General features: G+C 37.5%; 1 protein-coding gene and 1 pseudogene across 1 annotated transcript; one reads left to right on the forward strand and one right to left on the reverse strand.

Annotated features, from left to right (window-relative positions):
* Positions 1-8817: 8817 nt before the first annotated feature.
* LOC142446332 (olfactory receptor 5B12-like) lies at positions 8818-9768 on the reverse strand. The gene has a single exon (XM_075548093.1). The coding sequence runs from the start codon at positions 9766-9768 to the stop codon at positions 8818-8820; it is 951 nt and encodes a 316-aa protein (XP_075404208.1).
* A 4244-nt stretch (positions 9769-14012) lies between these two features.
* LOC142446333 (heterogeneous nuclear ribonucleoproteins A2/B1-like) lies at positions 14013-15522 on the forward strand (annotated as a pseudogene).
* The last annotated feature ends 2988 nt before the right edge of the window (positions 15523-18510 follow it).

Genomic DNA, 18510 nt, shown 5'->3' on the forward strand with positions numbered 1-18510 from the left:
AACAAAATACATATAAAATATCCATATGCAGGTCAATATTTAGATAATGACCTAAGTTTTAATAAAAAATGCAACCAACAAATTATTATTGAGTTGATTCAACTCATTATTAACTCTATCATGTAAGAATACAATGATTCTTCATAGAAGTTTAACAACTTATTTTTGAGACAGAAATAACTAACCTTTTCTTCCAAGGTACCTCTTGGTGGAAACAAGCCATCAACCTTTGTTTCTCCTTGGAACCCATTAAACATTTATACATCTCAGGGATTATTATATATATGCATAATCTATATATTTATTATTTATATATTAAATATAAGTAACATATCTAATTTATATAGTTATCTATATCATTCTCCATGGTCTATGTATATAGGTATATTTATATGTATGTGCGTAGGTATATCTATATTCCATTTAAATTTTCATTATACTAAATGACAAGCCCATCTAATAATTTACAAAATAGTTGTTCAAGACCAAGTAAGTCATTCTTGGTAGAATCCTTTCTGCAGTTCACATCTTCTCATTCCACTATCTCCGCACGTACTCTTTGTGATTTTTTTCCCCCTTGTCTCTATTTAGTCTATGGTGTTTCGTCATTGATGTCTAACAATATTCCAACTCTTTTGCTTCATTACATCTAAATATTATGTGGTCATAATATTAAAATGTTTTCATACTGGTGGATTACTTGATTTTTATTGAAAACAGAACTTATTGATTTAAGAAATATTATAACATGCCTTAAGGTAAAGTCTTTCAGATTGTAATAAGTAGAATAATGTTTTCAATGTCATATAATCTGATATTTGTCAAGGAAAACACAATACCCTCTGTGACTTACCACTATCCTATGCAATAAAAACACATGTTTCAGTAGGATCTCCACTGTGTTCCTGATATGGAACCTTTGATAGTAACTTGCAAATACATGGGAAAAAACAATTTCTAAACACTTATCTCAATTTTAATTAACCAAGGGACAGAAAACTGCTTTGATAAATTTTGCTGGTCAGCTCTCTCTTCCAAAATTTTCACTTACTGGAGATTTGATCTAAAGCAGTACCTTGTTCCATGAGTAAAACTTCCTTCTTGAGTGATTCTCAAATCAGAAATTCAATCCAAGGAAGAAAAAAAAATCTACCCTACTTGGAAATTCTTCTCTAGTGCTTTTCAAAAAGGTTGAATATTCTTCAAGGGGACACTTTAGGGAAAAGAGTCCTGATGACCTTGAAATTGGCTTGCATGAGTTTTTGTCCTTGATCTGTTGTTTTCTCCCCTCACTCAACCTCTCTGAACCTGACATCACAATCCACACTATGCATTTAATATAAAGCAGCCCCCCAAAAAGTTAGGTCCAAAGGACTGCTACTTGATGAGAAAATAAGAAGTAACAACCTTACTCATAATCAAAACCATGATCAATTATGCTTTCCTTACTTACTCTTCAAGATTCTCAGTAATAGCTCAGCTTGAAGGGGAATAGCTGTTAGAAATTAGCAGCTAGCAGCAGTCAGATAAATAAATTAATGATCAAATAGGTTCTGGTTTCGGGGAGTTTCCTTTCCTACGGGGCCAATAAGGGGTAGAACAGTTAACTACTGGGAACAGGGAGATAGTGATTCCGTTATGGACCTCTCCAGAGACAAACCTCCCATGATGCTAACAGGAACTCTTTCTGACACATATAATTAAAGGGTCTATGGAGACCCAGCTCTGCTTGTTGAGGGAAACCATGGTGCATAGACATCTCTAGAATTAATCCTCAGCAATAATGTATATATGAAGCCACAACATTACCTTAGGGATTCATTAGAGTATACAGATGCAGGCTCTGTCACTACACAAACCAACTGAATGCCAGAAATCACCTATTTCCTTAATAAAGCAGAAATGATTGCATTTTGAGAAGAAGAAATGTCAATTCTTTCAATGATTTATTGATCTCCATGAGTTTAAGGCAAAATGGGTATATACACTTTTTAAAACAAACATGGCATTGACCTCATGGCATTTAATTCTAAAGGCAGAGACAATCAACTAGATATATTTCATATATCTATGATAGTTTTATAAATGCACATATATGTAAATACATAATTTGTATAGAGTAAATACATCACTACATATGGAATTTTGAGAAAGGTAAAGTAAACATGCTTCACTTGGTGGCCAGACCTTTATAAGGAAAATTAGCATTTCAGCCACCTAGAGAATATCATAGAGCCAGGGTGGAAAATGTTGCTAAAAGAAAATTGAAGAGTGATAAAGGCCCTGAGTTTCAAGAATGCACAAAATTAAAAGAAGTGAGTGCAATTCCAGAAAGGTTCACAAGACTTTTCCGTGGCTCTTGCCGTTTTATCTTCTATCAGGAACAAAGTCTGTAACAAACCAAATAACAAACAAAGTTATTGTAGGTTTTATTGGCTTGGATTGTGTGATCAGGATAAATAGTTTCAGGGATGACTCAAAGTTTATCTTGCCTGATGCTATGACAATTGTAATTCATAATTAGCTTCACAGTTGGGACATTTTTATCCCACTAATGTGATGACAGGTATCATTATAAGAATTGTCATAATTTGTACTTCAATCTCCAAATCTATTTGTATTATATAAAATGAAATAATTATAAGGATATTAAATACTATGGTTCTTGTTGCTAGGTATGCTCCAAGGAGTTTCAATTCTTAGAAACATGTACGTAATAGAATGAAGCTGCCTGGCCCTCACAAGGTTTGCTATGTGTGAGCACCTTGTTGTAGCCACTGCATCAGTCCGTCTTGAGGGTCTTCCACTCTTTCACTGATGCTCTACTTTACCAAGCAAGCTATCTTCCTCCAGGACCTGGTTCATCCTTGTCACCTGTTCAAAGGACGTGAGACCATGTTTCAGCATCCTCTGTTCTAAGGAGCACGTTGGCTGTACTTCTTCCATGACACACGTGTTTCTTCTCCGGGCAGCCAATAGTCTATATTCACACCAAAATTCAAAAGCATCAGTTCGTTTTTAAAAATCTTTATATTGTGAAGTGATTGGGGAGTTATATTTTTGACCATCTTTTTTTTTTTTTACTTCAACCATATGGACAACTTCTCACACTTCCAAATAGTTGCCTTTCCCTTCCCTCTCCTCACTCGTTTAGATTATCTTCTCCTTCATTCCGGTAACATTTGTCTAATTTCAAACCTATTGATTCTGTTCTCTTTCTGAATTCCCCCTGCACCCAAGACACACACAAACACACCACAGACCATCAAAATCAATTTCTTTGGGTATGAAAACATTTGTCTTAATATTTTTTTTCTTTTGTAACAGTAGTATCGTACAACTTGTGTCTCTTTCTGCAGGACTAACTTAATTCAGTAAAAATTTCTTTAAATTCATCTGTTTCCTGATGTGTTTCACAGTTTCATCATTACTTGTTGTGATGCACAGAGTTCCATTGTGAGTGTGTGTGTGTGTGTGTGTGTGTAATGGTTATTTGTGCATTCCTCATCCACGGGCATTTAGGTTCTTCTCATCTGCTTGCTCATGACAATAGTACTGCAATGAACATGAGGGTTTACATATATGTTAATGAAACACAGCGGGTATCAACCTGTGGGTCACCACCCCTTTGGGGTTGTACCACCCTTTCACAGGGGTCACCTAAGACCATTGAAAAACACATAAAGATTTCACAATATATCACTACATATTGTTTTGTGATTAATCACTATGCTTTAATTATGTTCAATTTGTAACAATGGAATACATTCTGCATATCAGATATTTACATTATGATTCATAACAGTAGCAAAATTACAATTATGAAGTAGCAACGAAAATAATTTTATGGTTGGGGGGATCACTACAACGTGAGGAGCTGTATTGAAGGGTCGCAGTATCAGGAAGGTTGAGAACCCCTGATGTAATAGCCTTTCTTTCTAGTCAAGGGATTGCAGGGATGTATGTTATTTCTACTATCAATTGTTTGAGAACATGTCATATTACTTTCCACGGTGCTTGTATATTTTGATCGTCCCACCAGCAGGGTGAGAGTGTTCAGCTTTGTCCACACCCTCCTCATTCCTTATTTTTGGATTTGTTGTTATTTGGTTTTTAAATTTAATATTAATGTTGAATTGACTCATTGGATGCAGCAATGGCTCAAGCATGACAACAATTTTGAGGAAGGCACCGGACTTGGTAGTGTTTAGTTCTGTGGCACATAGGTTCACCATGCACTAGACCTGACTCAAAGGCACCTAACAACGCAGCATCATCGATGCTTGGGGTGAGGGAGTATCTCATCTTTAGTTTGATTTGCATCTCAAATAGCTAGTGATTGTGAATATTTCTTGGCGAACTTGTCTTCCTTGGTGAACTGTCTGTGCATGTTCTCAGCTCAGTTTTAAATTGGGTTTTAACTCTTTCTTGTTGACATGTTGCAGTTTTTTTATAGATTTTTTTTTTAGATTATTCTGTTACCTGATAAATCATTGCCTCAATTTTTTCTCAGTTTATGGGTTATCTTTTAACTCTTTTGATAAAGTCTTTTAATAAACACAAACATCTTATATTCAGGAGGGCTGATCTTCTATTTTGTCTTCTCTTGTATTTTGTTATGCTTGTCTCTATTTCTTCATTGATGAATTTATTTTTTGGAGTTTATTTTTATATCTTTAATTCTTCTTGAGTTCATGTTTGTATATAGAGTGAGGTATGGATTCTGCTTCCATCGTCTGCAAGTGGAAATCTAATTTTGCTAGCACTCTTTGTTGGACACATTTTATCTGACCCTGATTTAATATGTCTGAGTGCTTTTTCTAAATAAGTGTCTATAGGTGGAGAGCTTTATTTCTGAGTGCTCTATTCTGTTTCATTGCTCTGTGTATCTTCTGTTGGGTCAGTACCTAGCTGTTTTGACTAGTGTGGCCTAGTAGTAGGTTTTGAGGTCAAGAAGTGAGAAGCCTCTACCTTGTTTTTCTTTTCTTTTTTCATGGTGTTTTGTTTAATATGGGCCTCTTTACATATAATGTTGAGGATTAGTTTTTCCAACTGTTTAAAGACTGTTTCTGGGACTTGGATCAAAATTGCATTGTGTTTACAGATAACTCAGGATTATATGGACATTTTCACAATATTTCTACCCCCATATATGAATCCCCATGTGTGTAGGTCTTTCTCTAGTTTCTGGAGCCCTGATGACCTAGTGGTTATGCACTGGGCTGGGACCTGTAAGATCGGCTGCCCCAAACCACCAACATCTCTGACCATGAAAGACTGGACTTCTTTCTTACTCCTGTCAAGTGCTCTGGTATTGGACACTGTCAGGGGCAGTTCTCCTCTGTTCAACGGAGTCGCTGTGAGTCAGGATTGAATCCATGGCAGTGAATCTGTTTGTTCTTTCTTTCTATTTTGTATTATAATAGTGTTTTGTAGTTGTCTTTGTAGAAGACTTTTGTTTATCTGGTTAAATTTATTCCAAAGCATTTCATCTTTGGGGTTGCTACTATAAATAGTGGCATTTTCTTGATTTCCTTTTTAGAACTCTCTTCATTAGTACACAGGAATTCAGTTGATATCTCTATGTTGATCTTATATCCCCCAACTTCTTGAATAAAAAACATATTCCCACCTATTTTCTTGTCAAGCTTTCATGATTTTTGAAGTTTAGAATCATATCTGCAGATACAGTTTAACTTCTTTGCCAAAATGGATGCCTTTGATTATTTTTCATTGTATAATAGCTCTGGATACAACTTCCAGCACAATATCAAATAAATGTGTTAGTAAAGGGTATCCTTCTCTGGTTCCCATACACAACAGAAATTCAATTTTGTTTTTAGTAATTTTTAATCGTCTGATCTATCTATTTCTTTTTTCTTCTTAATGATGCATTGCGATTTTCTACCACACTCTTTCAGCTTCTCTTTATTGAGTGAGATGTTTCCTTTGGTTTTCTATATATGACTTTTATTGTGTTGAGGAATTTCCCTACTATTTTTCTGAGGTTTTTTTTTTTTCAGGAATGGGAGTTGTTTTTTGTCACATGCCTTTCCTGCATTAACTAATATGATCGTGTCCTTCTCTTCCTTTGTTTTATTTATAGAGCTAATTGCATTTTTTTACTGTACTTGCATGACTGGCATGAGCCCTACCTGTTCATACTTGTGTTGGTCCTGGTAAACAAGAGAAACCAATTCACAGACCCTCATATGTATATAAGAAAGAATTTTATATAAAAGAGCAATTTTATATTGAGAAAACATCCCAGCCTAGTCCAGATCAAGTCCATAAGTCTGATATTATCCCATATGTCCAATATTGGTCAATAAATTGCTCTTCAGAGTCATTCAACACATGCAATGACGCCAGCTGCAGGAAGATAACAGGCCAGTGGGTGGTAAGTCTTGTGTACCCAGTGGTGGTGGAAGCATCGTAGTGCATGGCTCTTCCTGATCCAGGAACATGGCTCCATCGGTTCAGCTCCATTGGACTTGTCAACATGGATGTCTCTCAAGGAGTCAAAGAGAGACTGTATCTAGCCTCCAGCGAACTCTTTAGCTCCGTTGCCCCTGGAAATGAGCTCATCAAGCTACCAGCTGTTTAGCAGGCTACACCACCCCTTCATAAATTGACAGATTATGTAACTGCCACAATAATGTATTTAAAAATATATCTTATTGGACTATCTTTGCTAGGATTTATCAATAATTTTAAAAATCTATTTCCATAAAGGATATTTGTCTGTAATTTTCTATTCTGGTAATGTCTTTGTCTGATTTTCATATCAAGGGTATGCTTGCTTTGTAAAACAAGTTTGAGAGTTTGCAGTCCTTTTTTATTTCTGGAATAGTTTGAGTAGCATTAGTGCTAGCTCTTAATTGAATGTTTTGTAGAATTCTTTGGTAATGCTGTCTGCTCCTGGGCATTTTTTTTGTTAGAGATTATTAATGACCTAATCTATTTATTTATTTTTAATGCTCTGTGGAGATTTCCCATGTCAGTCTTTATTAATTTAGTTAAGTAATGTGTTTCTAGAAAACGTTCCATTTCTTTTTGCTTTTCAGATTTGTTGGAGTAGTCTTATCGTATTGTGTTCTTATTTCTTTTATTTCAGCTCATTCTGTATTGATCCTACCCATTTCATTTCAAATCACTGATGTTTGCATCTTATCTTTCCTTTCTTTTGTTAAATTTCCCATTGGTTTGTCAATTTTTTTTAACCTTTCTAAAGAACCAAATTTTCATGCTTTTAATTCTTTTCCATTTTTTTCTAATCAATTTACTCTCCTCCTTCCCTTAACCATTCCTTTTCTTCTGCTGGTTGAGATTTGATTATGCTGATCTTGCTCTAATTGAAGATGAGGTTGGGTTAAAATGCTGATTTTACCTCTTTAATCTTTTTGATGTGTGCTTTCATTACTGTAAATTTCCTTCCCAATAATACTTCTGCTGTGACCAGGACCTATCTTATGATTCATTTTTACAAAGGTCAGAAAGATGCTGCAATCTATTTTTTTGCTGTATAGACTCAAGAAGTAAACTAGTATGTAAAGTCTTGGATGCTGTTGAATATTTGATATAGTCATTATTGTTTCAGATAAAGAAGATAGGATCAGATAAGAAAGAAAATGGAGCATTACGATAATGTTGTATTTCTTTTCTGGATGTTGACTCCATGGCCATTTTAAGGATTTCTATTAAGTACATGTATATTTAAGACGGTAGTATCATAATCCAATAATAAAAATTTTAGAACACAAATAACACAGGAAATTTATTTTAAAATAAATTTCTCTTTCCATTGATGTTAGGATGTCATGAGTCTCTCTAGAGCAATAAGTGTGCAGGCATATTACAGTCCCAGTATGTACTTGCAAGTGCACATGCTTATGTGTTGCAGAGTTTAAAATGATTCTATAAACAAATGAAGTGATAACATACAATAAAGGAAGGTTTGAAATGAAGACATCCACAATCACAGGCCATTATTTTCTTACAGATTACTATTTGTACTCCCAATGGGTTACATCACCATCAAAGGAAAAAAGATGGAATTTGTCTAGGATTTCATTCTGCTTGGACCCACAAGGTACATTCAGGGAGGCAACCCACAACAGATCAAATACCTGATTGGCATTGGGTAAATCTGCCGCACAAGAACTCTTCAAAGTGTTGGATGCAAGGATGTTGCTCTGAAGACAAAGGTAAGCCTGGCCCATGTAATAATATTTTCAATAGCCACATATGTGTGTGAAGGTTGAACATTAAATAAGGAAGACCGAAGAAGGTTACATGCATTTAAATCTTGGTGTTGGCGAGGAATATTCAAAGTACCATAGACTGCTAAAGAAACAAACAAATCTGTCATGGAAGAAATACAGTTAGAAAGCTCCTTAGAGGCAAGGATGACAACACTTATCTCATGTGCTTTGGACATGCTTTCATGAGAGAACAGTCACAGAAAAGTGACATTATGCTTGGTAAAGAAGAGGAGCAGTGAATTAGAGAAAGGCCTTAAAAAGATAGGTTGACATATGTCTGCAGCAATGGGTTCAAACATAACACTAATGAGGATGGCACAGAGAAGTTTTTCATTCTCTTGCACATAGTGTCACTATGAGTCTGAACCCACCGAACATCTAACAACAGCAACAACAACATGATGATTTAGATCTCATATCTTCAAAAAGCTCATTTTGGGGCTTGAAAAAAGTGATGGGGAAGTTATTTCTAGAAATTAGAAATTCATTGAATTAGGAAAGTAACTAGTCACATGCATCTAGCTGCAAAGAATCAATATGAGATGGGTTCTAACTAAAATGTGAATTTTATAAAAGACTTTGCCTTCCCAACAACTTTTAGAAAGGCATTCTTGACCTCTTTATTTCTCAAACTGTAGATGAGAGGGTTCAGCATGGGGATGACGATGGCATTGAACACAGATGCTATTTTGTCTGTACCCATGGAGTGACTGGAGCTGGGCTGCAGGTACATGAAGGTGATTATCCCATAGAGGATGGAGACTGCAGTGAGGTGGGACGCACAGGTGGAAAAGGCCTTCTGGCGCCCTTCAGAGGAGCGCATCCTCAGGATCGTAGCAAATACTAATATATAAGACATCAGTATTACCATCAGAGAAAAGACGGTATTGAAAGATACTATCAAATAAATAACTAGCTCAGTGATGTATCTGTCAGAGCATGAGAGGGGCAAAAGCGAAGGAGCATCACAGAAAAAGTGGTCAATCACATTGGACCGACAAAAGGAGAGCCTGAAAATGTTCCCAGTGTGGATGGAAACATCCAAGAAAGCAATGGCATAAGATCCTATGCTCAGAGCAGTACACACATTTAATGTCATGGTGGTGGTGTAATGGAGCGGTTTACAAACAGCTGCATACCGATCATAAGCCATTGCGACCAAGAGGTTACTTTCAGTAATGGCAAAAGCTGCAAAAAAGAATTGTGCGGCACAATGATTATAGGAGATGACGTTGGCTCCTGTGAGAAGCCCTGCCATTACCTTGGGAGTGACAGCTGAGGAATAACCAAAGTCTGCCAGAGAGAGGCTGCTGAGGAAAAAGTACATGGGACTGTGGAGACGGGAGTCCAGCAGGATCACCAGGACCATCCCCAGGTTTCCAACCAGAGCGATGAGGTAGATGAGGAAAAATGTTATGAAGAGCAGAGTCTGCAGGGTGGGATTATTGGTTAATCCCACAAGCATGAACTCAGTCACCTCTGAGTCGTTTTCCCTTGGGAGCATTGGGGGATCTTGTGTCTGTCCTGTAGAAATGAGAAACAGGATCTGAAGGACAGAGGATAGAACACTGCTGTTATCAATGAGCTGTCTGCCTCTAAGTTTAGCATTTCCTTGATTGCTTCCAGGATTCTCTAGATTTAATACATTGCCATTAAACAACCTTCTACTTTCAGTTATTAATGAAATGATATGGTACTCCAATGAAGCAATTTCCCAAAATAAAATCAGAGTAGGAAAACGTGTTATTCAATATCACAAGTTTAGCTACTGATCCAAATGGGACAGGATCCCAACTCAGATTTTCTAACATTGGCACAAAATATTGTTGTAATTAATGAAAATAGATTAGCCCAATTAAGCTTGTGTGAAAGTCAATTTTTTTTACTTCAACTCACAATATTCTGTCACTTGCATTTTTGTCAAGAACAGTTTTCTGTGAGAATGAAAATCAATAAATGAAAGATGATATTTTCCTTTTTTGTATAAATCACGTTTATTGTGGGTTTATAGCTCTTATAACATTGCATACATCAATTGTATCAAGCACACTTGTACATATGTTGCCATCATCATTTTCAAAACATTTTCTTTCGGTTTGAGCCCTTTGTATCAGCTCCTCTTTTCCCCTCTTTCCCCTTTCCCACCCTCACTAAAAGTTATTTTTATCCTAAAAATTATCACTGTGTAGTAAGTACCCAGTGTGTGTAAAACCAAATCCCAAACCAAACCCATTGCTACGGGATTGACTGTTACTCATAGTAACCCTATTTAGGTTTTCGAAAGCTATGTCTCCTACAGAAGGAGGTAGTGTCATCTGTCTTCTGCAAGTAAGGAACACTGGTGGTGGTGTCGATATCCATTGGGCTACGAAATGAGGTCAGCCTTTTGGAACCACTACAAAATCTGAGGGCGAAAGATTCCAATTCTTACTCCCTTAAAGAGGAGGTGGGAAATGGGACCTGTGAGCAAACAAAGCCATAGACAGGGGAACAACTAGGGAATTAAAATCAACAAGGAGGAGGAAATAGAGATTCTAAGGGTGTTGAGCCAATGGCAATCCAGCTGAGAGGAATTACTAAGAGGCAGAAGAAAGGCAAGCATGATGGTGGGGCAGGAGCAAGGTAAAGGGAAACAGAGGAATGATCAAGAAAGCAAAGATATGGATAGATATATAAACATAGGTGTGTACATATGTAAATGAATTAATTCATATTAATAGAGGTATTAGCCTATGTCCATATATTTACATGGCAATAACTGAGGTAGTGGATGGATTTTGGGGTTCTGCTAAAGAACTCTTGCCTTAACGCAGGAACACTTTGTTTTAACATTCTGCAATTCTCACCTTGGCAGGATCACTGAAGACAAATGGCTGCATATGAAAATGTGGTAAAGAAAGCAGATGGTTCCAGGCTATCAAAAGATGGCATCTGGGGCCATAAAATCTTGAAGCTAAACAAGCGACCATCTAGCAGTGAAGCAACAAGCCCACATGGAAGAAGCATACCAGCCTATACAATCAAGAGGTATCAACAAGATTAGGTAGAGGATGTCAGAAGACACAATACAAACAAGCAAACAAAACCATATTGTTGAGAACCAGGTGGGTTGGAGCAGAGACCTAAAACCTAACTGTAGAAAATTGGCTATTCCCTCACAGAAGGGTCACAAGGCTGGGATGAGTCGACCAGGGCACAGTAGAGCACTGATGAAACACACAATATTCCTTTGGTTCCATGAGGCTTCCTCACCCCCCACTATCAAAACCCCAATCCTGCCTTTCACTGTGGGACAGCTCAGAGCATGTACACAGGTACAGATAAGAGCACATGACACACAGCATCCAGGAACAGGAATGGTAGTAGTGACACCAGGGGGTAAAGGGTAACGTGGTGAGATGGAGGGTGGATGGGAAACCAATCGAAATGATAGACACGTAACCACCACCACAGCAAGGGGATGAACAACAGAAACCATAGGGAAAGGGAGACAGCGCTCAGTGTAAAATATGGAAATGATAGTAATTTATCATTTTTCAAGGGGGTCACAAGGGTGGGAGGGGTCAAGGGAGGGAAAAAGGAGGAGCTGATACCAAGGACTCAAATAGAAAGTAAATATTTATAAAATTCTGATGCCAAGATATGTACAAATATTCTTCATACAACTGAGGTGTGGATTGTTATAGTAGCTGTAACAGCCGCCAATAAAATGATCTTTTAATTAAAATGAAATAACACCAGAGCATATTATTGCTGTATATTAATTTTTTATAATGTATATCTAGTACCAGGTTTGTCTTTAGTAGCAAAATCATATCTGGAGTGGAGATTTAATTCCTCTTTAAGTTCTTAGGTGATTTTTCCACATCACCATTCAGTGTCCTTTGTAGTTCATGTTCAAGCTGAATCCAACTCTTGTTCTTTATACTACTTCTTTTATCGATATGAATATGGACATTCAAGTTTCAATGTCTTTTCATATTGATTTCCTACTCAATTCTCTCAATAATCATGGAGTAAACATAGAGAATCAATACTACCGCATTCCTTAAAATAAAATTCCAAGATAAAATTTAAACAAACTTTCAAAGACATACACACTCATACTAGAAAAGGAAGAACTCAATGTCTTTCTGGTATCTTTCCTTGCTGTCACATGTTTGAGTGCATGTTTTAATAGGCCATCCATAATGCTTAATATATATACCTTCTATCTATATGATATAAGATAATATAGAGTGAAAGATTCAAACCTACGGTCTTAATTAGAATCCAAGTAAGTGGATGCCTTGACACATTTTCCCAGTTTTCTTTATCTGTACTAATTTACATACACTGCATGGTTCACCTAAAGGCTTACCTGGTGGCCTGAGCAAGGTAAATTATAAATCCAGCATCTTCACATATGAGTATTTCTAAAATAAGACATTCTGTCCATAAGCTTCTCTGGAAGTTCTTCTTCTTTGAATATTCAAAAGATTAAATGCTCTTTAGTGGTAGAAATAAGATAGAGAATGCTTTTGGTTGGAACCAGCTAGCATGACTTGTAGTCTTGGATCTGTTGCTCCCTGTTGTCAGATAAGTCCACTTCTTCAAGCCTCATATCAGGATGAGGAAATAATCTAAAACTAACTTCCCCAAGATTCTTGCTAAAAGACAGATGCTATGATGAAAAGCAATAGGGGATCATTATAAGCACAATCAACATTATTCTTTTGGACTTTTCTGTCCTCATTTATGTAGGATTTAAGTCATATCTCAGATTGAAGGAAGTTCCCTGTTAAAAATAAACAGCTCTTAGCAACCAGAGAAATGAATTAATGACCTAATAGCCTTGATTTTTGCATTTTCCATTCTTATATGAGGGCAGTTGGATACAAGTGGAAATTTAAAAGGGTAAATGCTAGGAACCAGGACGTAGTGAGGCTGTCATGGATCTCCCAGCTGACAAATCTCCCATGTGGGATATAAAACCTTTCTCCCACGTGACAAAGAATTATGATTACATCATCCTTGGAGCCTCAACTTTGATTATTGAGGAGACTATAAATGGATTTGCATCACTTTAGCTAATTATGTGTGACAATGCACCAATTAGCCTAAAGCAAAAGCTTCATAGAAGCAATGGGGTGTGATCCCCAAGGTCCATGGTTTGAAACCACCAGCTGCTCCTCAGGAGAAAGACATGGCTTCCTACTCCTGAAACACTTGCAGTCTCAGACACCCACAGGGGGCGTCGCTTAAGTTGACATTGAGTGGAGGTCAGAGAGTTTGGGTTTGGGTTCAGTTTTTGTGTATGTAACTCTTATGTGTGTTTACTTGTTTAATTTCTGTTTTCCCCATTAGATTGAGCCTTGTAAATACATGAATATGTTTACACACCACAGAGCTATATCCAGGAATTATATATGTATCATTTTGTATATCTTATGCTTCAAGTTATGTTTAAGAATGTGTTTTCATTATACCTTTAAATATTTAAAGATATTTAAATTGCATTTATAAGAATGTAGAAGACATGACTTTATATTAGTCAGTCATACTACTTCCCAAGAAAGTTAACACTGCAGTCATTCGTCACCATGACGAAGCCTCTACATGGGGAGAAGCAGCAGCACCTCGAATCCTGAGCTGAATTCCTCCTTGCTGAGTTGTTTCTTCAGCAGCACAATTCTCAGAGCCAGGACTTGTAGGTTCTTATTGGTCCCTGGCGATTGCTCTCATCTCGCTGAAGCGAATGAGTCCGTGATGGAGAGCAAAAAGTAATAGTTCTGTAAACTCTTCATTGGTGGATTAAGTTTTGAAAACACATAAGAAAGCTTGGTATTAAAACTTACAGACTGTGTGGTCATGAGGGATCCTGCAAGCAAAAGATTGAGAGGATTTGCTTTGGCAAGTTTCTAATTCTTGGCTGAACTTGATGCTGCCATAGCTGCAAGACCCCATTCAAGTGATGGGTCAGTGGCCCTAAGGCGCTGTAGCAAGAGAACAATCCAGAAAACCGGGACCTCAAGTACAGTGACTGTGAAGAAGCTGTTTGTTGGTGGTATTAAAGAAGATACGGTGGAACATCTCTTTAGAGCCGTGGTTCTCAACCTGCAGGTTGCAACCCTTTTGAGGGCTTGAACGACCCTCTCACAGGGGTCCCCTAAGACCATCAGAAAACACCTATGTCTGAGGCTCTTAGGAACCGAGACACCACCCCTCTATAATCTGCAGGCGGGTCCACCCACATGCAGATACCCAGATCTGGTGAGAATGAAGCTATTTCAACCTTCGCACTGAGGTTGGCTTTTTGCCCATCCCGTACCAAAATGTAGCATAGTAGTTTACTGTTGTTATATTAAGACTATTACTCGTCCTACGCCATGCTTCAAGAAAATTTCATTTATTTGTAATTCAAAAGAAATATTTAACAATTGTTAATTACATCTTGTTTTGTGATGAATCACTAGGCTTTAATTATTTTAAATTTGTTACAATGAAAAGACATCCTGCTATTAGATATTTAAATGATGATTCATTTGGGGGTCACCACAACATGAGAAATTGTATGAAAGGGTCGAGCTATTAGGAGGGTTGAGAACCACTGCCTCAGAGATTACTCTGAGGAATATGGAAAAGTTGATACTATTTAGATAATTACTGATAGACAGTCTGGAAACTTTTGGTCTTTTTGGTTTTGTTACTTTTGATAACCATGATCCTGTGAATAAAACTGTATTGCCGAATAGCACACCTTTCAGTGATCAAAATGCTGACGTAAGAAAGGCTATATCTAGACAAGAAATGAAGCATGTCCAAAGTTCCAGGAGTGGAAGAGGAGGCAGCTTCGGTTTGGGGATTCACGTGGTGGTGGGGAAATTTTGCACCGTGACCAGGAAGTAACTTCAGAGGAGGATCTAATGGATATGGAAGTGGTTGTGCACTTGGTGATGGCTACAATGGGCATTGAGGAGGCCCTGGAGGTGGCAAGTTTGGAGGTGAGCCTGGTTATGGAGGAGGATGAAGAAGCTATGATGGTGGAAGACCTGGCAGCCAGTGTGGGGACTACAGAGGTGGTTATGGCAACTAACTATGGAGGAGAAAATTATGGAAGTGAAAAGTACAATGCCTTTGGATATTATAGCCCACAACCATCTAAATACAGTCCAATGAAGAGTGGAAACTTTGGGGAGCAGGAAAATGGGGACCATATGGTGGAGGAAACTCTAGTCCAGGAGGCAGTGGAGGTAATGGAGGGAGGAGCCGATATTGAGCTTCTTCCTATTTGCCATGGGCTTCGCTGTCTAAATAGGAGAGGTTGAGAGCCAAGAAGCAACCGAACAGCCTCAGGGTATCCAAATAACAATGTTGAGGGGCAGCTCCTGGGCAAACATAAAGGCCAGTGACCAGGCCTGGAATTTTTTTATATTTCTTCTCTGTTTGTTTTTGGGGTTTTTTGTCCCTTTTCTTTTTCTTCTTTTCTCTTTCATATCTTTTATATTAGTTTGGGTTATGTCATAGTTGGTGTGCCTAACTATATAAGAAAAGCATGAGGAGAAAGCAGGGGGATCAACAATCCTGGGGAGACCTGGGGGGTTGAAGGCAGAGGGGGAAGGAGGTACTGAGCAGACAGCGCCATAGACAGGGGAAGAATGAGGGTACTGGAGTCAATAACAAGGAGGAGATAGGGATCCGGGGAGAGGGGGTTGTTGGAGCAATAGCAAACTAGCTAAGTGGAGGTACCAAGAGACATGAATAAGGGGAAAGTAATGGTGGGGTAGGAGGAAGATAAAAGGAAACAGAGGAAGGATGTAGGACTCAAAGCAATGAATAAAGGTATAAACATAGCAGTGTACATATGTAAATACACTAATACGCAATAATAAGGTATTGGCCCATGTACATATTTTTATACAACAATACACTGAGGTAGTGGATGAACTTTGGGTCTCTGCTTATACCCTCCCTCAATACAAGAGCACTTTTTCTAACCAATCAGCACACTGTGGTGTTCATCCTCTTGACAATTGCTGATGGCAAAACAGGTGTGGATGAACAAATGTGGTGAAGAAGGCGGATGGTACCCGGCTATTAAAAGATATAGCATCTGGTGTTTTAAAGGCTTGAAGTTACACAGCCACCATTCAGCAGAGAAGCAACATGCCCACATGGAAGAAACACACCACTAGTGCTATCATGAAGAGTCATTAGGACTGAGTAATAGACATCAGCAGACACATAACAAACAAACAGAGAAACAAAAACCCCCAAAAGTATATTGTTGAGAGCGAGGGGGGTTGGAGCAGAGATCCAAAGCCCATCTTAGACAATGGAACAATCCAAGCACAGAGGGACCACAGGGAATGGATGAGTCAACCAGGGTGCAGTAAAGCACTGATGAAACACACTATATTCCTCTGGTTCCTTGAGGCTTCTTCACCCCCTACTTCCATGACCCCAGTGCTGGTTCTCAATTCAGACTCGTCCAGAACATGTACACAGGTGTAGATAAAAGATGGGCGCTCACAGCACACAGAACCCAGGATCCGGAGTGGAATAGCGATCCAAGAAGAGTAGGGGGAGGTGGGGGAGAGGAAGGAAGAAAGGGACAGCCCATCGTAACGATCAATACATAGACATACACATGTCTCCAGGGGAAAGAGCAACAGAAAACACGGGGGAAGGGATTCAGCAGTCAGTGTGAGATAGAAAGATAACAATTTATAATCTATCAAGGGGCTATGAGGGTGAGGGGGGATGGAGAGGGTCAAAAGAGATACTATTCATACAATATTTTGGAAAAGTTATTAAACATGAAAAATATTAGATTAGATATCTACCCCATTTACTTAATAAATGACAAGTCAAGTTGGGTTAACGGCTTAAACTTTTAAAAGAAGATTTAGGAAAATATATTTATGTCATTTTTTGAAAAAGTTTTCTTAAATGGACACAAAAAGTTCAAAGGAATAAGAAAAGGTGATACCTTGAACTACATTCACACTGATATTTTGGCCTTAGCAATCACTGTAAAAAGAAAATCAATAAAAAGAGGAAATAGTTGTAACACATCATCATTAAAGGAATGTTTTACAGAATTATATATGCAGCTCAAATTCATAAGCAAAATCTAGTGGTAAAAACTTAATAGAAAAAGTGGAAAGTAATATAAATTGTTATTTTCAAGAATTAAACTTGAAATAGTGATACAATATAAACTATTCTTCATTGTATTAATAGAATATGCCAATTTAAGTCATTTGGCACACACTACATTGACAAGATTTATTGTGGCTATATCAAGTTATGTGTTAGAGACAGAGTCAGAGCAGCAAGAACATTCACAGAAGCTTGTAGAAGTGCGTTTCTGAAACAAGAACATATTATCTTAAAAGTTGAATATGTTAGCTACCTTCTAACCCAGACTGTTTTACAAATTTTATCAATGAAATGGAGAAAAAATCAGTCAGGCACATGGAAACCAAGAAGCTGATTCAGAGTATTGTGTGTGTAGAAAATATTAGGAGAAAACAATATTTTATGTAATTAATCTGCATTCCACCCACATAATCAGGTACTAGACAACAGTAAAAGTTAACTAGGCCCAAAGGCATCAATGTGGTTGAAACTAAATTTGTACTCATATGAAAAAAGTGAGCTTCCAGAATAGTGCAAAGTTTATTGTTCTTTTTTTTACAAAGGTCACAAACAAGCCCCAAACTAAAATATCTTTTGTTCACGTAAACAAGCAAAAGTAGTAAAATTGTCAATGAACGTTAGATACAGTTTAATTTTCAAACCGTAATTATTGCTTCTGAGTAAAGAGATGGAAAAAAGGAGGGAGGAACTAGGACATTAAAAGTGATATCTCGTTTTTTCTATTTCTGAACCTCTGTTGTAAAGTCTTCTTACATTTTATTAGTGTGTATTTAAGAATGTATTGTCTCACTCGGATAATGTTTGAAAATCCAGAATAAAAATAGACTCAGAATGCTTATTTTAAAAGTAATTTCCCAATCCATGGGCTTGAAGATGCCAAGTTTCCAATGAGCCTTGGACATTTGGGCTGTGACAAAATGTAAGTAGGCACCGGCATGTTTATGTGCTTGTGTATGGCAGGGCATAAAGCATTATGTAAACAAATAAAGCAATGAGCTGCCATAAATAGTATTTTAAAAAATAAATTCCAATTTATAAATTTTCCCTTAGGTAGTATTCCTAAGAACTCAGATATTTGAAGGTTTACTTTGTAGACTTAAAG

This window comes from Tenrec ecaudatus, chromosome 4 (assembly GCF_050624435.1).
Source record: "Tenrec ecaudatus isolate mTenEca1 chromosome 4, mTenEca1.hap1, whole genome shotgun sequence".
Lineage (NCBI taxonomy): Eukaryota > Metazoa > Chordata > Mammalia > Afrosoricida > Tenrecidae > Tenrec > Tenrec ecaudatus.